The sequence below is a fragment of the Alosa pseudoharengus genome, unplaced genomic scaffold (genome assembly GCF_046254945.1).
Source record: "Alosa pseudoharengus isolate Yale_2024_CS ecotype anadromous, Long Island Sound unplaced genomic scaffold, YU_APseudo_1.1 YU_APseudo_1.1_scf_9, whole genome shotgun sequence".
NCBI lineage: Eukaryota > Metazoa > Chordata > Actinopteri > Clupeiformes > Clupeidae > Alosa > Alosa pseudoharengus.
The window spans coordinates 26,523,271-26,548,596 of record NW_027468881.1 but is presented as its reverse complement, the minus strand read 5'-3'; the positions used below and the strand labels follow the sequence as shown (position 1 = coordinate 26,548,596).

At 43.7% G+C, this 25,326-nt stretch overlaps 1 protein-coding gene across 1 annotated transcript in view; it reads right to left on the bottom strand.

Moving 5' to 3' along the window:
* The window catches only part of nphp4 (nephronophthisis 4), a 94,656-nt gene that overhangs the window by 36,033 nt on the left and 33,297 nt on the right, over window positions 1-25,326 (bottom strand). The window contains exons 8-10 of the mRNA XM_076276499.1: window positions 21,784-21,959; window positions 18,427-18,547; window positions 5,662-5,844 (exon numbers count right to left, since the gene is read on the bottom strand). Coding sequence (XP_076132614.1) covers window positions 5,662-5,844; window positions 18,427-18,547; window positions 21,784-21,959 — 480 coding nt within the window. The remainder of the gene's footprint in view (window positions 1-5,661; window positions 5,845-18,426; window positions 18,548-21,783; window positions 21,960-25,326) is intronic.

Genomic DNA, 25,326 nt, shown 5'->3' with positions numbered 1-25,326 from the left:
TTGCCAAAAAATTACCACAATGACCTAAATTCCAAACCCTACATCACTGGAGAATAGAATAAATCTGAGAAACCATTGTGAAGGAAAGGAGGAAGAAAATACAGGGCCGTGTCATTCATATGTAAAACAGCCTGAACTAATAGTCCTGCGTAAGGTATCTTTCTAACAGACACACATACAGCAGGGGAAATATTGAACAGGTCAACATTTTTTTCAGTAAGCATACTAACAGTGAGGCTATTTTCACCACACATTAGTATTTACTCAGGTAATTCACACATATTTAAAAAAATCCTAACATTAAAGTCCATTAGTAGAGGTATGTGTATTAAAGTGGAATGACACAGGAACAAAGTATTGAAAATGCAAGGAACAAGCTGGAAGGGGCAGCCGTGGCCTACTGGTTAGCACTCCGGCCATGTAACCGGAGGGTTGCCGGTTCGAGCCCCGACCAGTGGGCCGCGGCTGAAGTGCCCTTGAGCAAGGCACCTAACCCCTCACTGCTCCCCGAGCGCCGCCGTTGAAGCAGGCAGCTCACTGCGCGGGGATTAGTGTGTGCTTCACCTCACTGAGGGCCAGATGTACGTACATTTGCGAACGTAACGTTATCAGCGCCATGGACAAACCGCAGACTGCGAACGCTGACAGACCCAAGTTTCCGTCGTATTTATCAATCGTTCAATCCTTGGTGTAAACTGCGCCTTTCTCTGCCTCTCTCCGCCCATAAACGCAATTTACGAACGTCCACAACTGAATGGCAGAGCCTACAAGCGCAGTTTAATGAAGTTAACTGATGACAACATTAAAAAGAATCAAACGTTTAGCGATCATGAAATAATACCATAGATGATAAGATGTCAACGAGCAGGGACATAATGAAGATCAGTAGTTCTAGTCAAACTACTTGTGAACGTAGGCTATGGAAAATTGGTCAAATCTAGCAAGTAGGAAAGTTTAAGTGAATGACGTGAAAGTGAAAGTAAGACATTCGAAAGTTAATGTTGCTTTTGATAGTAGCCTACAAAGACTTGCAAAACTGGTGCTCTAAATAGCGATTCTGTTGTCTTTGAAAGGTTCTCTTATTGAAGCATTGAACTTCAATTTGGATTAACACCTGCTTTTACAAGGCGCAAGTATTTAGGCGCAGAATACACGTGCGCTTTCAGGAGCAGTCTTTGTACATACCGCGGAATACATAATTAGGCGCTCTTTACTCTTCCCCTCCCATCTTTTTACGCTAAACTCCCACTTTCCCCTGGATCCTCCCATGAATGCATATGCATGACACGAAAAGCGCAATTAGACATTTTCAGCTCCCGCGACAGGCAGATTGCGCTTTTACCTCATTGCGGCCTGTTTGTACATACCTCGCAATGATTTTAAACGCAAGTTGCGAAACAAATACGCCTGAAGTGGGCGCAAAAGCATTAGTACATCTGGCCCTGTGTGTTCACTGTGTGCTGAGTGTGTTTCACTAATTCACCGATTGGGTTAAATGCAGAGACCAAATTTCCCTCACGGGATCAAAAAAGTATATGTACTTATACTTGTCTTATTTGGACATGCCTATGAAATACTGAGAGAATGTAGTCTGGTCAGGCCAGAGCAAAATGTAATGTTTTGGATGTCATAATACACACCATGTCTTTTTTTATGCGGAGAATCTTGCCACCCACCATGATGAGGATGAGACATGGCTAGACCTTCCAGCAGGACAACGATCCAAAGCATACAGCAAAGGAAACTCTCAATTGGTTTCAGAGAAAGGAAATCAAGGTCATGACTTAAATCCAATTGAACAGTTCTGGAAGTTGACTAAAGATCAGGGTTAACAAGAGGGACCCCTGGAAGATTTTAAGACTATCAGGGATTAAAGTGAAAAAAAATCGTTTGACTGAACTTTTGTCATACTTTTGTCATACGTTGTTCATATCTACCTATAAAGATAGCACCCCTTTTGCTGTCGCGACCTATTGGTTTTTAATGTACAAAAAGATGCAAACAGTAAAGTAAAGGGAGTATTCGCCTTATTCACATGGCGGCCATTGTTTAAACCAAAACGAGGCTGCAGGGTACACTTACTATATAATTAATGCCACCTACAGGTGAATGCATAGAACATAACAATCCCATGGTTTGTGTACCCTGTAGCCTCATTTTAGCCGCCAATGGCCACCATGTGAATAAGGCGAATTGAGAGTATTCTTGATTGAGATTGAGTTTTTCTGATGAACAAAACAATATTTCAGTACCATCCCTGACCATTGCGAGTACCATCAAAGTAACGAATCAGAACATTCGAGATATTGTTCATATTTCCATTTGTTGCCTCATCCGCATTTAATGAAAACATGGTAATTTTGAGTTTTACAGACAACTCAGTATTCCAATGAGCAGCAATACTGTGTGCTCATGCAGGAGGTCTGCACATTTGACAATGACAATCTGGAGAGGGCGCTTTTGTCTTCAGCAACAGATTGTATAAGGTTGACAAGAGGTTGCGATATGGTGAGGGACAGGTCGTGTTGCGCTATGAAAGAACATGCATAGCCTACTTTCTGAGCGCAAAAACGGTCAGCCAGCCATAGATAAACGTAGCCTACCTCTGTCGTGGTGGCTAGTTGCACCAGGTAGGGAAGATGTCCTGAAGTGCACGAACGTTAACCTTGGCGGTCTTCTGATTGGTGGCGTGCTAAAACGTTTTCCTATTGCATCCATAAACAATTTTCTTGCAGCAAACCGCCTAAAAGCAAACCTGGCACTTTAATTTCTTTACACCATGGCTTGCTAGTTCTCCCCCGTTTTCAACAGCCGCCCATCTCCATTATTTTTTTTAACTTATAACACCTGTGCCTTCCTTTAGCAACAACGCATCCATGACAGCTAGTGGCCTTGCCAAATAGACGCACACAAATCATGACGCTAATATGCGAGGTTCTGGTAGGCCTACTGGTTATGGTTTTGTGCTATAAATTAATAATATTTTATAGCGAAGTTTTAAGTTGACTATTTTAATTGCATGGTTATTTTTTGTCAACATACACTTACAACCTACTGTCGTTAAAAGAGGCCTAAGCAAAATAGGCTACAAGGCATGTCTATGTGTCACAAGCACGACTGACCCCCTTACTCAACAGGTCGCGATGATGACAATATTATTATTATTTTATGTTAACACGCTCAGTCAAAACCTTCCGTCGCAAATTGTGAAAAACAAATTGTTGTACATGTCATAACAGACGGGATAATAATTTGCATAGGCTACGGGTTATATTGCGTCGCTTTACACATAATGCTAGTTGCATTGATTAAAAACTGTAACAATAATAGGTTGCATCGGGTGGCATAGCAGGCTGTTCAAGTCATAGGTGACACCCAAAATGAATGACCTCCCCTGACAAGAGTTCGCGATAGTAGGCTAAGATATTGTCTACATTGATGCACGGAAAGAACACAGCCTACGCTTCTTCTCCGAATTCGCAAATAGAGCTCACAATGTATCGTTTCCAAAAAAAGTTAAACGGATTGGCCAACCTCATCAGCTGTCTCGATTGTGTCACTACAACTTTTAGACCGTTAGTCCTCCAGACGTGGAGTCTGGAGGACGAGGCCAATGAGACAAGCGTAGCTACAACATAAACAAAGCGAAACTCATGGCTGACGTAGCAGCTATCTTCTTGAGCGGTCACTGATTGACACAGAAAGTTCTCAAGAACACTATTAGGTCTTTAAACATTTACCATCACACACATTAATTCATAATATAAGTTGCCTTAAAAAAAGGAAAAGAAAAGGTGGTAGCCCCCCCACCCCTCCTATTTTTTTTCTCATCGGATCTGCATCGATCTCAAATATGGCATTTCTAAAATCAAATTGACGGAAATCCGTCGTAGGACGGAGAACTTTAATCCCTGGACTATCTCTTTAAAAGAATGGGCCAAAATCACACCTGAATACTGAGACTGATTAGTTTGATCATACAGGAAATGTATTGAAGCTGTCATTACAAATAATGGCTTTTCCACAAAGTATTTAAGAAATTTCAGTAGGCGCGTTCAAAACTTTTTTCCTGTGTCACTCCACTTTATTACACATAACTCTACTTATGGACTTTAATGCTTGGATTTTTTTAAATGGGTGGATTACCTGAGTTAATACTAATATCTGGTGAAAATGTCATGCAAATAGCCTCACTGGAAGTATATTTACTGAAAAAAAATGTTGACGTTCAATACTTATTTCCCCTGCTGTATACTGTACACACACCATATACAGACACACCTGATACCAGATAACACTCACAATTGTCTTGATCTATTGCATCATATAATCAATAAAATATCTATATTTATAAACATACAAACAAACACAGAGACATAACAGACATACACAGGGCATGAAATTGGCACCCGCCCACACGCCAAATGCGGGTAACTTTTGTGATTGGCGGGTGAAACTGTCAATCTACCTGCCACGTTGGCGGGTAGCCAATAAGACAACACAACACTGAGCAAGGAGATGCACTGTCGGGATTGCCGTAGGAAATGTACTCTTTACTCCGCTACATTTTCAATTGCCTTTCGTTACGAAAACAAGTTTATTATTGGAGAAAGTATCTCAAGGGAGAAAAGAGCACCTCTCCCCGGTACACAACGGCATGGGAGAAAAGAAACAGGGCTTCAGAAAGCATTGCTACGTTTCCCCGCGATTATAAAAGTAATGGCTGTCCTATGTAGCCTACTACACAGAAGTAGATGTTCTATATAGCTAACAACTCAGTTAACGCAATGACGGCTGCCAGTTGCTGCATCTTCTGGCGAGGCTGCCAGAGTGCCAACGAGACTAGAGGTATGACATGATCCACATATATTCATTTCTGGCCAGCATCGTTCAACAAGCACATTGGACAAGGAAAGTAGGCCTACAACTTAATTTACAAGCAAAGCAAATGCACTGGAAATCGAGCATACAAGTTAGAAAAAGCCTAGCATTCATTTATGTAGCCTCAATGTTGCAGGACATGACATGAGACGGTCGGCTGAGAAAACAGATAGCCTGCTCTGTCGCTCTGCCCGAGTGGATATGCCTAGGCTATTATAACCTAAATATAGGTCTACCCATAATATAGCCATTGTTTTTAGGTTACATTGTCTGTATAGTTAAGTTATAACCAGACTTCTAGCAATGCAAAGCAGAAGAATCAGCTGCAATGTATTGGAAGACTGCTTTTCAATCCATAGCCACGTAATGCTTATTCTGGCTATGACAAAGTATATTAAATAAAATATATTTGATTTGGGCTTTTAAAATATGTTTGACTATATGATTAGCCTACAGAGGAGGAGAAAAGCAAATAGGCATAAAGGCCTACTTGAGTAATTTATTAACAAAGTACTTTTTTACTTTTACTTGAGTACTGTAATGTGTATTCTGTACAAGTTCAATAACCATTCTTATGCATTTTCTGAGTCGTTCACCTTTATTTTGGGCACAAAATAATTTTGGCTGGTAAAAAACCACTGTGGCAGGTGGATTTCAAAATTCACCTGCCACAGTGGCTGGTGGCCAAAAAAGTTAACTTCAGGCCCTGGACATACACACACACACATAGGCAGGCTCACACACACATACACACACACACACACATACACACAGGCTCACCTCAGTGGTGCTGTGGCTTGTGCAGGACGCGCTGTAGACCATGACACCAAAGGGGTTGGGTGTGGCTCCAGCCTGCAGCTGCAGCTGCGCCCGGGCAGCACCTCGTCCGTCCCCAGAGAAGGGGCTCCAGGCTGCCCAGCCCAGGCACTGCAGGAAGGCCACGCGGGAGGTGGACGTCGACAGCTGGACAGGCAACCGGATAGACAGGAAGACAGAGATGCACTGGTTAACTCACTTTGTGCCAAAAACCATCAAACCCGATGTCCACATGGAGGAATCAAGTACCATACACGTACAAACCCCATGTCCAGCTGGAGGAATTAAGTCCTATATTCGTACAAACCCCATGTCCACCTGGGGGGGGATCAGACCCCATATACACATGGGGGATCAAACCCCATACAAACCCCATATCCATATAGAGAGGGAATAAACCCCATATCCATATAGAAAGGGAATAAACCCCATATCCATATGGAGACGGAATAAACCCCATATCCATATGGAGAGGGAATAAACCCCATATCCAATAGAGGGGGAATAAACCCCATATGTCAGCCGTGGCCCACTGGTTAGCACTCTGGACTTGTAACCGGAGGGTTGCCGGTTCGAGCCCCGACCAGTGTGCCGCGGCTGAAGTGCCCTTGAGCAAGGCACTTAACCCCTCACTGCTCCCCGAGCGCCGCCGTTGTAGCAGGCAGCTCACTGCGCCGGGATTAGTGTGTGCTTCACCTCACTGTGTGTTCACTTTGTGCTGTTTGTGTTTCACTAATTTACCGATTGGGTTAAATGCAGAGACCAAATTTCCCTCACGGGATCAAAAAAGTATATATACTACTATACTTTACTATATCCATATAGAGACGGAATAAACCCTATACACATACAAATCCCATTAGTAGCTACTTAAGTGTGACGCTTGGTGTTCAATGAGATAAGTAGAGAATGAACTGGGGTATTAATGAGGGGTATTTAGGGTTTGGAGGATTGATGAGGGGTATTTAGTGGTTGGGGTATTTAGTGTTGGAGTATTGGTGAGGGGTATTTAGGGGTCGGGATATTGGTGAGGGGTATTTAGGGGTCGGGATATTAATGAGGGGTATTTAGGTGTTCGGGGTATTGATTAGAGGTATTTAGGTTTTTGGGGTATTAATTAGGGGTTTGGGGTATTACCGGTAATGAAGGGTTTGGGGTAATAATGAGAGGTGCTGGGTTCTCATCAGATGTGTTTTTGAGAGCCTCTGATGAAGTCAGCCCTATGGGGCCCCCATTGCATTGAATTATGAGCAATCAATAATCAAGCTGTTCAGTCACCGACACAGGCAATTAATCACTGGAGTGAAAAGACCTCCCAACACAGGCCGATTCCTCACCTCCTTCTCATTCAAAACACACACAGTTGGTCTGATGCTCTCACTGTGGCTTATTTGCTGTGGGACATTCAGAAAAGGCCTTCATTGCCGAGTGCAACCAGTACTACATCCATTAAGCTAGTCTAAAACAAAGTTAAATGGCAAGCAACAGACAGGTTTAAAACAGGCCTGTTCAAGCAACAGACAGGTTTAAAACAGGCCTGTTCAAGCAACAGACAGGTTTAAAACAGGCCTGTTCAAGCAACAGACAGGTTTAAAACAGGCCTGTTCAAAAACAGACAGGTTTAAAACAGGCCTATTCAAATGGCGGCCCCACCAGAAACGCAGAAACTGAGAAAAAAAAATGGTGAGCTTTCAGAAATACATACTTATATATATTTCTACATTCCTCACAACACTCTGCAGTCTGAAAAAGATCTATCTAGTTTCTCATAGATCAAAATTGACATGAACATACTGTGAACAGCAAATGAATTAAGGCTTTATGTTTCCATCAAAATATGGACAACAGCGAAGATGATTAACACTATGCAACCAATTACTAAGTATGATCTCTATAATTTGTAAATACATCCGTAATCTTTCCTATTTCCACAAAACACCGTCTGTTTTCAGTTAGACTGACATAACGCTCTGCCACTCTGTCTCTTCGGATGGGAGGCTCTGAATAAACAAACAACAATTCCATTAACACTCCAAATTTTTATGAACAGTTTCAAAGTTCTAGAATGTGCTCCTGGTACTCTGGCAGTTTACAAACACACCCAATGGGTCACATCAGATACAGACACATCAACAAGTTTTATGCACATTTTGATGTGCCTGTGCCAGATGTGACCAAATATAAAAAGGGAAACAAACATTACTTGTTTTTCAATACATTAATTAGTTTGGTTTACAAAGGTGTCATTACTTGTTCCTTACCAGCCGTTGAAAACATCTGGCCCACATCTACCCAACTGAATTTGTAATTGAATAGCTCTGGGTTAGGGGCTATTCAGGTATACAGGTTTATGGGTTATTCAGGCATACCGGATTTGGGGCTATTCACACATACAGGGTGAGGGGCTATTAGGGCCTATTACCCTCTTCCTGTTGATTCTGTAGCACAGCTGCACAGGACATCTTTCCTCAAAATTACTTTTCAGTTGAGTTTCTCAGGATTTATGTTCTCAGCCAAATATTCTAAATACAGTCAAGTTTATCACCTTGAACTGGCCACCTGAACTCACTCACTCACTCACTCACTCACTCACTCACTCACTCACACACACACTTTGGTTCACTTGGAGATGCTTCAATAAATACACACATACACAAACACACACACACACACTTCGGCTCACTTGGAGATGCATTTCACTAAATACACACATACAGAAATACAAACACACACACAGACAGACTCAACAACACACACACACACACACACACACACAAGGAAACACATGCATGCATACATACATAAATGTGTTAACACCCTACGACTTGTTTCCCTTTGAACACTGCATGATGTGTGGCAGCGCTACCTGATCAAAGCACCAACATCTGCTCTCATGTACTGTAAACACCTCTGACACCTGATGCTGTTGTCCAAGATGAGCAAGTGGCTCATCAGTGTGACGCCAGTTGATCTCCCATGCACAGCAGAGTCTAGCGTGCCCTCGTAATGAAGAGCCACTCGTAAGGGGCGCTCATAATGAAGAGGACTTTTAACAAGGTCCTGAGGCTGACGCTGCCCTCGACTACCTGTGCAGATGCACTGATGGAAGCAAGCACACATTTGCATGTTGCAGACTTTGCATGTCTTTTTAGGTTAGTGGGAACCCTTGTGAGCTTTTGTTTGAGCTGCCAATGTATAATGGATTCATACTGAGACAATGCTTCCGATAGGAGGCGACTTCAAAGAGTCTGAGGACGAGGCACTCTGTAACACGTTTAACAAGTATTGCAAATCAAATTCCTTTTGTATGCACGGGCGTGCATATGTGTGTGTGTGTGTGTGTGAAAGAGAGAGATAGAGAGACAGAAAGAGAGAGAGAGACAGATAGAGAGAGAGAGAGAGAGAGAGAGAGTGAGAGAGAGAGAGAGAGAGAGAGAGAATGTGACAACCGTGCAGATATCCAGGCTATATTTGAAGAACAAAAATGTTAAAGTGTGTTTGGGGAGAAAAGAAGCACTCTACTGCTTCAGAGAACACAGAGAGAAGGGACTGATGTAGCCCAACAATGAGAGATAATGGCTTCACAGCCCTCTGTAAGGCAGAGGCAAGGCCAGCACTCCACGCCCATCCTCAGGGTGTGTGATAAGTGTGAGTCTCTGAGCCCAATTCTGTGGAACAGCACAGATCATTGGGAAGGCCATACATACCATTAGGAGGAAGGATTAGCCATCTCATCAAGCATACTTCATCTAGCCAGTCTGCAGATTTTAGGAAATCCCTGTACTTTCAACAATGTCCCCATGCACTACATAGGTCTACTTTACCAAGAAGACTGTAGAAGCCATGCTCGTGTGAGGAAGAGGTCCTTTCCCCCCCCTCTCCAGCAGGGGTGACTGATTTGGTGCCTGATCAGAGTAGCGAGAGACAGACATCATAGCAGGGCTCATGATGCGGCAGGACTCCATCCAGCAGTTGCCGAGGCTGCAGTGTAGAGTTAATTACCAGACCGGAGAAACAAGTCCACCATGAGGGGGGCTTTGCTGAGCCTCGGCCCCTTTGGAAAGCCAACCCAAGCACAAATACACAGTAAACCTCTTTGGCCAAGAGGGCAAAACCAATCTGAAGCTCACATGAGCCAAAATCACCAAGCCTCAGCAGTTAACGAAGCAGGGGCTCAGGCCTGCATCTGCTTCAGCCCCCACCACACCACACACACATACAAAAACACACACACACACACACACTGAAAAAACACACATATACACACACACACACACACACTATGTAAACACACTGCAGATGCTCAATTTTAAGATGTTTAACAGAGATCTGAAGAACTCATCTACAGAAGCAGTTCCACAATGAAAATCCAAAGTGCAATTGTTCAGCAGTGGTAAATCAAATAACGTTAAGATGTGAGCTCACAAAAACATACTGATTTGCCTGGGGATCAACAAACACACAGAGACAGACAGACAGACACACACACACTAGGGCTATCAAAGTTAACACTGTAATAATGTGTTCTAAATCTAAATCTGGATTTATCACAGTTAAAAGAAATTGTGCCGCAAATGCATGTTCTACCCAATAATCAACTGGGCTATAATATCCACAAGAAAGTTCTGTGCAGTTATCTCAAGTTGAGACTCAATCTCTGCTAAAATGGAACTTGTATTTTCCATATCGATTGACTAGGACACTAAAGAGAGTTACAACATTAACTTTGTGGTAAAATGTTGCTCAACAAGCTGTCAAGTGCACCTGCAAGAGGTCTAATTAGATTAAGTAGTGAAGCTACGGGTTGTAGTGAATGCAGTGGAGTTCTTTCTAAACTAAACAGATTCTCAAAAAGACAGAGGACAGTTACTGCCAGTTAGATATCTTTAAGACTGTGAAATACATCTCTGGTTTCGTCCAAGACACTTGCAGTGGTGCTGAAATACCATGTCATCATGATAGACCAAGATGAAGTATTGTTATAGGCTCCAAAACTGAAACAGCTGTGATTCTCTCAAAATTGCCTTCCAGTTGCAGGAGCTGTCAAGAGAAAGCCTAGATTTCCTCTTTGCCCTCAAGAACACATTACAGCATTCTGACCCTGCAGCTAAATAAGGCTATATTAGGCCATATTCCCCAGTGATGTTTTGCATATAGGCCTAATGTAAATATCTGTCCATTATTTTAAAAAGAACATATTGTGAAATGTACATAATGTGTTCTGTCTATGCACTAGTCATGCAACATCATATTCTGTTATGTCTCTGTGGTCTATGGTCAATAAATGTCAGCCTACATTGAAAAGATCTGCTACTTGTCTCATAGCTGACATGAAACTTGAAGGCAAACGGTCAATTTTTAGCTCAGTTGTAATTTAAATAGCCTATTTCAAAATTGATTGTATACAATTCCATGTTATTAATATCAATTACATTTTTTTATCGTTTGACAGTCCTAATACATACACATACATATATTTCCACAAGATGCTGTTGAAAACACACATTTCTCACTCACATTTTCTGTCTCTCTTCTCACACACATTCTCTCTCTCTCTCTCTCTCTGACACACACACCCACCCTCACATTCTCTCTATTTCTCTCTCTCTCTCTCTCTCTCTGACACACACACACCCTCACATTCTCTCTCTTTCTCTCTCTCTCTCACTCACACACACATACACACACATAGCCACACAAAGAGAAGGCTGGCAGGGCTTTTGCCCACTGAAGGGAGAAGGCTGAGGCGTTACAACTTGCTCTATCTGGCTCCCACATTCATGGTAATTAGAAGGGATTATCTGCCCTAACGTTCCCAGTTTAAAAGGGACCTCAACACCAAAAGTAACATACTGAGAGATATCTGCCCTAACGTTCCCAGTTTAAAAGGGGCATGTTCACCAACAGTAACACACAGAGAGATATCTGCCCTAACATTTCCAGTTTAAGAGGGGCATCCACATCAACAGTAACACAGGGACAGATACTGTATCTGCCCTAACATTCCCAGTTTAAAAGGGACCTCAACACCAAAAGTAACATACGGAGAGATACAGTACACTGCCTGGCCTAAAAAAAGGTCACACACTCCAATATTTCGTTAGACCGCCTTTAGCATTTTTTTTTTAAAGGTCTGGACTCTGTGGTGGCCAATCCATGTGTGAAAATGATGTCTCATGCCCCCTGAACCACTCGTTCACCATTTGAGCCCGATAAATCCTGGCATTGTCATCTTGGAATATGCCAGTGCCATCAGGGAAGGAAAAAATCCACTGATGGAATAACTTGGTCATTCAGTATATTCAGACAGTCAGCTGACCTCATTCTTTGGGCACATAATGTTGTTGAACCTAGACCTGACCAACTGCAGCAACCCCAGATCATAGCATTGCCTCAACAGCGAGGCTCTTACCTATTTGCTCAGTTTAAATCCATGTGGTGATCTTTTTTTTTTTGGCCAGGCAGTGTACCTGCTCTAAAAGTCCCAGTTGAAAAGGGGCATATTCACCAACAGTAACACAGGAAGAGATGACCAGAGACATCACCTTTTCATAAAGCTTCTGAACGCAAATATAATTAATATTTCTTTAAGATTTCTATGGCATTTTCCAGTTCCACTAATAATGAAATAAATGTGAGTGCTGGACAGAAGTATAATAATGCATGGCATGCGCAGGAGATAAGATAAATAAAAACAAATACACAGCGCTGACTGCCGAAGGGAGAGAGGAAGGGCTGGCCAAAAACTGCTAATGAGCATCTCGATGGAGACGTTGTTTGTTTGTAGTTTTTGCTTTGTTTTGTTTTTTGTTTTTTCTCTCATCATTAAAGGTGTCATGGTGTGTACATCTTCTCACGACAAGTCAGAAAATACAGAAATCCCTCATCCGCACTCTCCTCGACTGACATCCAATTAAAGCAAAATACACTGTCTGAGAATGTTTGAGAATGTTCCTCTGTTTTCTGTGTAGCTTCACATGCCATGTCATTCGATTGTGTTTCTAAGATAACTACGCAGCCTACGCTCAAGACATATATCAGAGATACGTGTCAACTACTGCTAATCCAACCATTATTATTGCTATTATTATTAGTCATGTTATCATAAGTATGATCAATAACAATAATACTAATACTACTACTACAATAATAATAATAATAATAATAATAATAATAATAATAATAATAATAATACATATTTAACAAACCAAAGTTCGCTTAACAAAGGGAAGTATGGAGTTAAACTTGTGTCACCTCAAACCAAATTTGAATATGTTGTATTTGCATTTGAATTGCTGAATTTGAGCAATTGTATTGAGAAACCGAATTTGAATAGTATTTTGAAATTGAATTCATTAGATTGAAACTGAATCACTGTCAACTTGAAATTGAATATAAGATTTTGAAATTGAACTCATAAATTATCCTCACTGAAAATGTTGCTCTTTGCACTTTCACATTCAGTTCTCACAATTCAGTTTCAGACCGTAAAGTTCAATTTCAGTCTACCGAGACAAAAACAGCTGGACGGTAAGGAAGAGCAAACGAGTGCAGATCAATTGTGATGACAGCATGGGAGCCTCCGTCTCCAACACTGTTCGTTAGTTTGTAAGGAGGTTCCAGAGATGGCTCGCAGAGGGGGCGCTATGCTCTTTGGGATCTACGATGCTGACAGAATCCCAATCAGGCAAGAGAGCTGTGTGTCACTCCTGTCAGCAGTAGCCTCTGCCTACTGTCAGCAATCCCTACAGTTGTTGCCCCTGGCCCCAAACCTCCTGCCTAATTACTGGCCTGGAAAGATGTTTGTGAGCACACTATCATTATCCACTGCCATGACAACAGATGGAAGACAAATGATCCTCTCAAAAAAACACTCAGTCAACAACAGCTGACAGAGTCATTCTGCCCAATCACAAACATCATCAGTACAGAATGCCAGTCATCAAGCTTTTGTTTAACTCGACATTCTATAGAGAAGCAATTAAGTAGAGCAGTGGGTTAGGGTTAGGGTTGTTAGTGGGATGTTTAGATTCTGCCATTAAGGCTTTTGACTTGATTTGCATATATTTAACTATGTATCATCATTCTATTTTGTGTTTTTTACAGTCTTTTTGTTTACTTACAATTCATTGCGGCTTGGCGTCACTCTTGCCTTTCAACAACAGGGACAATATGGAAATAAATCTCTTGACTATTGTTTATCCCTGACATGGCTTTTATCTCTAATATACTGTATATGTCTAATGAAATCAAATGATTCTATTCTAACACCAACCCAAATGCTCACCCCCACCCTAACCCCAACCCCTATGCTCATCCTCACTGGCGCCTTAATGCAGGGGGTTACCTGGGCTGAAGCCCAGGAGCCTCGACCAATGAGGGGCCTCCTAATAATAATAATGATAATCAATAATAATAAACGGCCGTGTCCGTATTCGCGGCGTCAGTCATTAGCCTACTCTGGAGCTAGCCTACATAATTGAGCACATTGCACTGCTCTACAATGACATCGATGCAGAGGCCCCCTTAGTCTTCTCTTCTAAAGTGTAACAAAATGTAACAAAACTTAATAAATCCCAAAGGGTGTAGTAGAGGAGCTACAGGAGAGGCTGAAACTGACTGACAAATTTACAAACTCTGGAGATAACGTGGGTTGGATTGAAGCAACGATAAACGAATGACGTGGATTCCTGTAACTGTCCATGAAAACTATCTCCCCACCCTAACACCAACCCCTATGCTCATCCTCACTCTAACCCCAACCCCTATGCTCATCCTCACTCTAACCCCAACCCTTATGTTCATCCCCACCCTAACCCCAACCCTTATGTTCATCCCCACCCTAACACCAACCCCTATGCTCATCCCCACCCTAACCCCTATGCTCATCCCCACCCTAACCCCTAACCCTCATCCCCACCCTAACCCTTATGCTCATCCCCACCCTAACCCTTATGCTCATCCCCACCCCAACCCTATGCTCATCCCCACCCCAACCCTTATGCTCATCCCCACCCCAACCCTATGCTCATCCCCACCCCAACCCTTATGCTCATCCCCACCCTAACCCTTATGCTCATCCCCACCCCAACCCTATGTTCATCCCCACCCCAACCCTTATGCTCATCCCCACCCCAACCCTATGTTCATCCCCACCCCAACCCTTATGCTCATCCCCACCCCAAACCTATGTTCATCCCCACCCTAACCCTTATGCTCATCCCCACCCTAACCCTTATGCTCATCCCCACCCTAACCACAACCCTTATGCTCATCCCCACCCTAACCCTTATGCTCATCCCCACCCTAACCACAACCCTCTGCTTATTCCTAAGGTGTGCAGTGTGTCATAATGGGGCAAGGCAGATATCCAAAACCTTGTGACCAAAGATCAAAGGGTCTTCTTGCGCTCCCCTGAACACCCCTGTGATGTGAATGTGGTGGATATATGGGTTTTAAAATCTTCATTTAGATAGTACCAGAAAAAGTAACAGAACCATGAATGCGCGGGGAGCATTCCACTGCTTTGGGAGTGGGAGCCACCACCTGCTGGTGAGCAGCTAGCAGTCAGTTTCATATTTAAATTTTAATTTCACAGAGACAGAGAAAGATCGAGAGAGACTGAGAAAGAGGAGTGGGCTAAAAGAAACAGAAAAGAAACATGGACACAGAGATGGAGACAGACAACAGACAAAAAGCACAGTTTCCAAAATGAGCCCAAACCTCACCTCAATGCATTACCTTGCAACACACTGGTGTGTATGATCTTATAAATGATAGACTGAGCTCTGCCATCGAGAATGACAAACCTTCTGCTCAATCAACAGCACCACCTAGTGTACACAGGAGGCACTACTCCTCATCCAATCCACAGCCACCTCTCACGGAACACAGATCCCCAGCCCTCACAGGCCACATCAGAGACAAGTTTAAGTTGCTTATTACCAAGAACCACAAACACTGACCTCAGGTGATACAAAATGCAGCAGCTAGGGTTCTCACAAAAACTAAAAGAACTGACCACATTACTCCAATTCTTAGGTGCCTGCACTGACTTCCAGTAAGTCACAGAATTGACTTTAAAGCACTACTGCTTGTTTATAAATCACTAAATGGAGCAGGACCTAAATACCTCTCAGACATGCTTCAGGAGTACACACCCTCCAGACCTCTCAGGTCTCAGGAGAAAAACCTGTTAGTAAAACCTGCTGTTAGAACTAAACATGGTGAAGCAGCTTTTGGCTGCTATGCGGCTCAGCTCTGGAACCAACTTTCGGATGACATTAGATGACGTTCTCAGATGCTTTCTGCTAACTGCACTGAGTTATAATTTCTGAATCTGTCTTAAAAATTATTCTACCTTGTGTCTTTTATTTTGTCTTTTTAATCATTCTCTATTTTTAAATGATTTTACCTTGTGTTTTACCTTATGTTTTCTTTTTATTATGATCTTTACCTTTTGAACTATTCTTTGACTATATTGCCCTTCTATACTTTTAATTGTTATTATTGTTTGGTTTTGTTTATGTAAAGCACATTGAATGACCTCTGTGTATGAAATGCGCTATATAAATAAACTTGACTTGACTTGACAAACAGATGAGCCGCTAAACCACGCTGTTCTACAGCGTATGGAGTTGAAGCTTCTATGCCCCATGATGAACACACTTAATCTATCCCTGCTTCAATCACTCAATTTCAATCACCCTGCTCCTCTATTCTAGTGAGAAACAATGCCAGACAGAAAATTGTTCCAGCTGTTTTAATAAGGGAACTCATTGTGAGGTTTTAGAGTCACAATACTTGCTAGACCCTGCTAGACATAGTCATAAAGGCCATATATATCTGGGTTTTTTTTTTTTTTCGATCTTCAGGTCAAACTCCTGCCATCTCAGTGGACCGATAGTTAATTTTCCTATATCGATCTCTCTCTCATTTTACTTACTCTATCTCTCTCTCACACACACACACGCACGCACAGACACAGACACACACACACACACAGGCTCTTCTCCAAACACACTGAAAATCACACATTTCATAAAATATGAATGCACAGCACTCTTTCTTCTCTTTAACACCACGACACAGACATACTGGTGCGTGTGTGTCTTTGTGTGTGTGTGTGTGTGTGTGTGTGTGTGTGTTTGTGTGAAGGGTGCTGTCCACACACCTCTGGATCTTCAGCAGTCATCTTAACACTCACCAACAAAGCGCTAAAAAGACTCTTCCAAGTCTGCCTGCAAGTTTGAATGTTTCAGTAAACCTCAACTCCTCCCCCGGTGCGCTCCTGCATAACCACCTGAGTGTGAGTGTGTGTGTGTGTGTGTGTGTGTGTGTGTGTGGGTGCGTGTGTGTGTGTGTGTGTGTGTGCGTGTGTGTGTGTCTGTGGGTGTGTGTGTGTGTCTCTCTGTGTGTGTGTGTGTGTGTGTGTGAGTGTGTGTGTGTGTGTGTGTGCGTGTGAGTGTGTGTGTGTGTACTGTAGAGGCTCATGTAGGGGATGCTTTGATATTTGTTTGTTTAGGGGGCAGCCGTGGCCCACTGGTTAGCACTCTGGACTTGTAACCGGAGGGTTGCCGGTTCGAGCCCCGACCAGTGGGCCGCGGCTGAAGTGCCCTTGAGCAAGGCACCTAACCCCTCACTGCTCCCCGAGCGCCGCTGTTAAAGCAGGCAGCTCACTGCGCCGGGATTAGTGTGTGCTTCACCTCACTGTGTGTTCACTGTGTGCTGAGTGTGTGTCACTAATTCACCGATTGGGTTAAATGCAGAGACCAAATTTCCCTCACGGGATCAAAAAAGTATATATACTTATACTTATACTTAGTTGCGGTTGTTAATTGGTGCCTCTTTAACCTGCTCACAAGGAGGCATTGCCGCAGTCGTGGAGTAAGCCCAGTAAGCCCACACAAAAACAAAACTGATTGAGATATCGGATATATTTGGGCCAGCAGATATATTGAATGAGTGGCAGGAGCCCAGTGGAAGAGGGGTGCACCCTAGGGTTGCACAATATGCAATAGCCATGTTTGATAATGTGATGGAGATACAGCCTTGCCACACTCATCTATGGTGAAGAATACAGTTCAAAAGTATCAATTGTCTGCAGCAACAAACCCTTTACCTCCATCTTCCCACAACTATCTCTCTATCTTGTAATCCATCCATCTGATCCTTTATCCTTCCACACTCCTCCATCTCTTTATCCCGCTATCCCTCCACTCATCAATCTCTCTATCCTTCCATCCCTCTATTTCTCCCTCTCTCTATTCTTCCATCCTCCATACAACCTCTCTCTCCCTCTATTTTTCAATCTCTCTACTGCTCTGTCTCTATCCCTCCATACCACTATCACTCCACCTCTCTCTCTCTCCCTCCCTCTTTCTTTCAATCTCTCTACTGCTCTGTCTCTCTATCCCTCCATACCATTATCACTCCACTCCTCCATCTCTCTAACCAGCCATCTCATTATCTCTCCAACCTTTCATCTTTATCCCTCAATCCATCCATCCCTCTGGCCCTCTATCCCTCCACTCCTCCATCTCTCTATCTCTCCACCAACCCTGGTATCCTTGCACTCATCCACCTCGCTTTCCCTCTATCCCTCTACTCCTCCACCTTGCTTTCCCTCTATCCCTCTACTCCTCCACCTTGCTTTCCCTCTATCCCTCTACTCCTCCACCTCGCTATCCCTCTATCCCACCATCCATCCCCTCCTCCTCCATTCCTTACCTTCCCCTCAGAGGCGGTCAGGGAGAAGACGTACTCCAGCTGGAAGATGAGGGCAAACGCTGGATGGGCAACCATCTCCATCTCCACGCCACCCCTCAACGCCAACACAGGAGAGGATGAACTGAATGAGGAAAGAGAGAGGGGCAGAACAGAGAGACATAACATTATAAAAAGAGCAACCAAGTACACCCTCCTCACAGACTGACCGATCCATTGATCGACCATTCTCTGCAATGTATGATCGATCTCATACTGTCATGTTGTATAGTCGACAAATCTTTCCACTGTATGTCTTTATCGTCTCAATCCTCAAGATCCCATCACAGGAAAGAGCGGGATGTGTGCCTGGGGAGACTAACTGACTAAGATCTAGGAACGGCTTTGCATCTGAGAGGAAAGAGAAATAACTCAAGATTCAAAGGTAATGGCGTTACAGTAATCGATCCGAGCATGCAACCAGAAAATATGCAACACCCAACACCCGGAGAGAGATAATGTTATGCTAAATAGGTGACACCAACGCCAAGAGAGATACTAAACATAATAATAATTATACATTTTATATATAGACCACTTTTCTAAGTACTCAATAACCCTTTACATTGTAAACAGATAAAGGCAGGTTAAAACAATCATAGAGAAAAATTTTTTTTTAGTTTAACGTTAAGCTAAATAGGCAACACCAATGTCCAGAAAGTGATAATGTACAAACCAAACTATTAAAGCAGTATAGCAAGTGTTTTTTTTTTTTTCCTAAGCATCAAATACATTTTTTATATTTCCTAAAAATGTAGTCCTACTTCTCAAAAAAATGTGTGAGGTGTTTTCACTCTCAATTTGTTCACAGCTCCACACTTGGCTGGGTGCCTGTTATTTGAGAGCGGCCCAGCTTCTCCTGAATGCCACATTCAGTGATGGCTGTTGTCACGCTGACAGCGTTCCTGCTGTGCACAGATGTCAAGAATTAACACCAATTAAAAGCCATCGCTCTACTCACTCCGTCCAGCAGACAGGGCTGCCATTGCTCAGCGTTGGCTCATGGAGGAAAACATTTTTAAAGCCACTGAGCAGTAATTGTGGAGTCGGTCAGAGTTATACCTACATTCACTCCACAGCTCCTAAGCTCAGAAACGCCAGGCACTCTAACTTTCCACCTGAGAGCCGCAGAGGATCTACAGTCACTCAGCGGGTTAATCACAGCTCAACTCTTAAGCCAGGTGGGTGAAGTTACACAGAGGTGTTTCACTAGAACCTAGAACACTTGTGAATCTGAGTTGTGCTTCTCAAAAGGACTGTAGTGCAATGGCCATTGTTTATTTATTTAGTTATTTTATTTATCTTTTATTTTACCAGGTGAGTCCCAATGAGATATAACATCTCTCTTTCAAGGGAGCCCTGGGCTCGCAAACAAAATGACAATATTATTCTCTATTAGTTACAGTGATCGAATCACCAGAATGCTGCTGGGAAAGGCAGGCTACAATGGAAACATTTTTATAAGCTTCTATAAATATTCTTTGGTCTACCACATAAAAGAAATTCCATAATAGGAAACAAACAGCGTCAAGTCAACCTTGAAATGTGCCTATCAGTTGTCCATTTGCACAGGTGATCCGGTTTTCATTGCCTCATTCTCATAAAGTCGTCGTCGCACAGGGACGTGGCGAGAGCCAGGCTGCTTGATTAGAAGTTTCCCATTCGCGTCTTACTGCAGGCACTGCTGTGGCAGGCCAACATTCAAATCCCCTTCTCCTGCGTGCATTTGATAAGAGCGGTGTGGCCTCGTCTGAGCAGGGGAGGGGAAGTGCATGAGAAAGTGGATAGTGGCGTGTGTTATTAGATAAAGAGATGATCAGGGAGATGGAAATGATAATGGTTCAAGGCTAGGTCATGCCACTGCTGTTTTACTCTGCATTTGGTTAGATAAGCAACTGGAACGAGAGTTTGCGGTTGTGGGGGGGGTGGGGTAGAGGGTAGGTTAGTGGCATGTGTTGTATGATAAGGAGCCAGAGATGCAATGGTTGGATTATGGTTCGGAGGATTGGTTAAAAATCATTTATGTTTTATTAGATAAGGGGAAAATGAAAAGGATGCTGGCCCAAAGATGTATAGCTTCGGGTCTTTAATTGTCCTCATAAGATAAAGAAATATAAATGTGTTCAATGTACAGATTGCTTCACCTGAGCAATATTGTTCATAGTTTCCATGTTGATTTTAAAGCAGTGTGAAAACAAATGACTCCAAAGGATTAATTTCTGTCCTGGATGCTCTACATTAATAATTCTACTTTCCTTGCACTGAATCTGTGTCGGAACCTGCCTATAACTATTACAACTGACACAATGGACTTACCAGACTAATGACACGATGGAGTTACCAGACTTATGACACAATGGAATAACCAGACTAATGACACAATGGAATAACCAGACTAATGACACGATGGAGTAACCAGACTAATGACACGATGGAGTAACCAGACTAATGACACGATGGAGTTACCAGACTAATGACACGATGGAGTTACTCAGAGATCCAAGATTGGTCCATTAGGGCACCATACAACTTCAGTCTGCAGCAAGGAGAAGTGCAGTTAACCAAGATATATAACCTTAGCCCTACTACTAACTTCAGTCTACTATCAGAAAGTGATCTATTTCCGCTAGTGCCCTATTTTCGCTTTTTTACGTGTATGTGTCACTTAATATTCATTTCTATACAAACCAAGACAGTAGATTCCTAAAGAAACACAAGCACCCACCCCATTAGGGTATCTAAATGATATCTGTACCAAAAATTACATTGTACAGTGACTCGTAGAGCTGTAAACAATGTTGTAAGGCTGCGTGTACAAAACTGCTTGGAGCTCCAGTGGAATTTTGATTTTGCAACAAGAATTCTCGGTCTAACCGTTGCTGTGCCAAGTGAGTGTGTGGAAATAGGGCACCTAACAGCCCATGACCAAACTCAGAGCACGGTAAACAAAATCAGATATTTTTGGCAGTAAAAGCTCCCTCTGTGTGACCAGACTCTGTTCAAATCTACACACTTGTAAGGTTCATCAATCAAATATTATTTTGAAATATTAAAAAACATCTTTTCTAACGAAAGTCCTTTAATTATGGCATTGACTTTAGGTGACATCAGGTGACAGCCCTAATTTAGGCGATAGCCCTACTACAAACTTCAGTCAGGAGTTGTGCGAGTTCACAGAGCTGCTGTCTAGGAGTCCCAGGGGCTGAGAGCTTTTCTGTGCTTACTGAGGTCAGCAGTGACCTCTGACTGTGTGGGACACACCCAGGGGACTGTCAGACGAGGCTGTGAGGTGGGAACAGTTGGCTTATCGGGGCCACACACCTGAGGCCTCCTCCAGAGGTCTGCCTGAAGCTGCCGCTGCGACCACGGGGTCCCCCCGCTGACTCAAGCTCCAGGACCAGCACCTGCGGCCCCTCCAGGAAGGTCCAGCCGTTGTGGATGCCCACGTGGAGCCTCCTCTCCTGGACAACAAGGGTCGGGCCCTCCTGCGTCCGATGCTGCTGAGGGGAGAGGCAGAGCGAGAGAGAGAGAGAGAGAAAGAGCGCAGAGGTAAGCGCCAGGTGATTGATATATCACACACTCACACACCACTGACACTCACACACACCACACACACACTAGGCTGCTACTAGGTTTCACAGCCACTCCTGCATCCGGTGCTGCTGAGGGGAGAGGCAGAGTGAGAGAGAGAGAGAGAGAGAGAGAGAGAGAGGGAGAGAGAGAAGAGGTGAGCAATGCCACTAGGTTTCACAGCCCCTCCTGCTACAGTGAGTGGGGGTGCTGTGTCTGACTGCTTGGTCTAGATACTGAAGAGAACTCTTCATTCATTCAGCCCTTCCCCTCTTATTTCCCAACGCTTCTGGCCTTGTCTGGTTCAACTCAGGATCGATCACCTGGGAGGTTTGTACGAACCTAAGGTACGAACCTCATCTATCTATCTATATATCTATCTATATTTAAATATATATTTTCATTATTCCACTCTCTTCCAGAGTGAAGATTCCATCCACAAGATCTACACATCTACATTAGTGACCATGGTCATCCGATCAATCATCTTCTCTCTGGCCTCTCTCCTTCTTTCCTCCCTCTATTTTTCTCTCTCTACTCCCTCTGCACTCTCTTACCTCATTTTATTTTCTCTGCACACTCTCTATCCCTCACTCTCACCTTCTTCTATGTTCCCACTGCTCTCTCTCTCTCTCTCTCTCTTTAGTCTCTTACCTCCCTTGATCTTCTCTCAGCACTCTATATCTCCTTCTATCTCTCATTCTCTTTCCTATCTCTTTCTATCTTTCCTCCTATTTCTCTTTCTCTCTCTTCTCTCTCTCTCTCTCTATTTCCTCCTATCTCTCTATCTCTCTTTCCTCCAATCTCTCTCTCTTTCCTCCCCCTCTCTTGCTCTCTCTCTCTCTCTCTCTCTCTCTCTCTCTCTCCTCCAATCTCTCTATCTCTATCTCGGTCTCTTTCTTATGATTCCCCTCTGCATCCTCCCACGGCCAGTTCTGCCCCATTACCATATCAATGGTGTTTGGAGGCTTTGTGTGTGTGTGTGTGTGTGTGTGTGTGTGTGTGTGTGTGTGTGTGTGTGTGTGTGCGCGCGTGTGTGTGTGTGTGCGTGTGTTGGTGTGTTTGTATCTATGTATATGTGTATGTGTGTGTGTGTGTGTGTGTGTGTGTGTGTGTGTGTGTGTGTGTGTGTGTGTGTGTGTGTATGTGTGTGTGTGTGTGTGTGTGGGAAGCTGGGAGGACTCCAGTGCGCATGAATCAGCTGCAGCCATGCTGAGCGGCACCCCGGCTCTGTTGAAGGGTTCCTGCTGAGCTGCCGTGTGGGGTCAGAGCCGCACGCTCACACAGAGAGAAAAAGAGAGAGAGAGAGAGAGAGAGAGGCCCTGCCTGACCACACTCACACACACACACACACCACACACACACACACACACACACACACACACACACACACCATTGACACTCACACAAACAAACACGACTAACCCTCACACACACCACACACACACTCACCCACTCACTCACTTATGTACACCACTGACACTCACACACTCCACTGGCACTCAGACACACACACTCACTCACACCACTGACACTCACGCACACCACTGTCAAACACACTGACACTCAAACACACTCTCTCTCTCACACACACACACACACACACACACACAGAAGTTGGATGGCCATTTTTTCTCCTTTCCCCTGCTCTCCCTGTCTCATCATTTGATTTACAGATCCTTAACAAGTGGCCGGTCCCTGGGAGCCGTAACCATGGTTTCACCCCGAGAGAGGGCGTGCTGAGGAGGAGTGGGAATAGATGAGCTTCTCCTGCAGCTCAGAGAGAGGAATGAAAACACACGCCTCCTCATGCTGATGCAACCACTTCAATTCATCACCCAGGCGGCGGCGGCAGCGGCAGCAGCACTGATAGCCCACTTCCAGCAGCGAGGCCCATTACTCCACACACACGCTGGGCCAGCGGGCTCAGTTCTGCATTCAGCTGCTCGCGCACATTACGCACGGAGAAATGCAGGACGACTATTAACCACCAACCATACTGTTCCATTTGGGAATTCACTCACTCTGTTTCACAGGAATAACAGTTATGGTAAACCACAGGTCAAAGAGCACTAGCCTAACACCAAACAATACACATTTCAATGTTGTTAAGACTAGAGATGAACAATTTCTGTACGAGATCAAGAGATAGGCTGCTAGGCTCTGAACAGCAATAGAGAGAAGTGAGTTGAAACAACACACCAGTAGAGAGAAGATATTGTTTTCTCTCTTTCTTTTTCTGTCTCGCTCTCTCCCCCTTTCTCTCTTTGAAGTCGTAAGATAGAATAAGGTCATGTATAAAGTTTATACAATATGCAGAATTGCATCCAACGACCCACATAAACCTAAAGGGCCATTCTGAGCAGCAAAATGCTCTACAGCACACAGAAATCCAAAACAAAGTTGCATAGCCCTGAATGAAATGACCGTCTCATTGATCTAACCACAATATAGGCTACATCAACAACATTATCAATCTGGATCAATAACTCATTAGATGCTTCGGACTTCAATTTACCAGAAGAAAAGACGCATTGAGGCATCCGATCGTGAGTTAGTGTGACAGCTCTGAATTACAATCAGGCCCGGCGCAGCACCGAGCGCTAATATCCCACACAAAATGTTAACTTCAATTAAAATTTGATGAGCACGAAATGAACTTCCTTCTGACTAGATGAAATGGGAGGGAGTGGTGACAAATGGGCCACGAGAAAACGCCTGCAGAAAAATGACAATAATGAGGAAGTGCAGCGACTGAACATTTAGCTCCAGCCCACCGTAGTGTAGGGTGATAAAGCAGCCCAACTGAGTCAGGGCTGGGTGTAGGGTGGGGGGATCCATCCTGTTACACATCCCACACATCCACATACCACTCCGGCCTGTTACACACACCCCACACACATCACGCCTATGGCTTGTATATGGCCTCTCTCTCTCACACACACACACACACACACACACACACACACACACACACACACACACACACACACACACACACACACACACACACACGCAAACAAAAAAGAAACACCCACACTCACTCACATACACACACACACACACACACACACACACACACACACACACACATACACATGGATAGAGAGAACAGAGAAACGTCCCCACTCACTCACATATACACACACACAGAGGAGAAACACACACACACACACACACACACAAACACAGGAGAGAGAAACACCCACAATCACTCACACATGCACACAAACACGTCAGCATCACCTCAAAGATGGCTTAGTGAGATGCCTTATCAGCAGTGACACCTGAAAG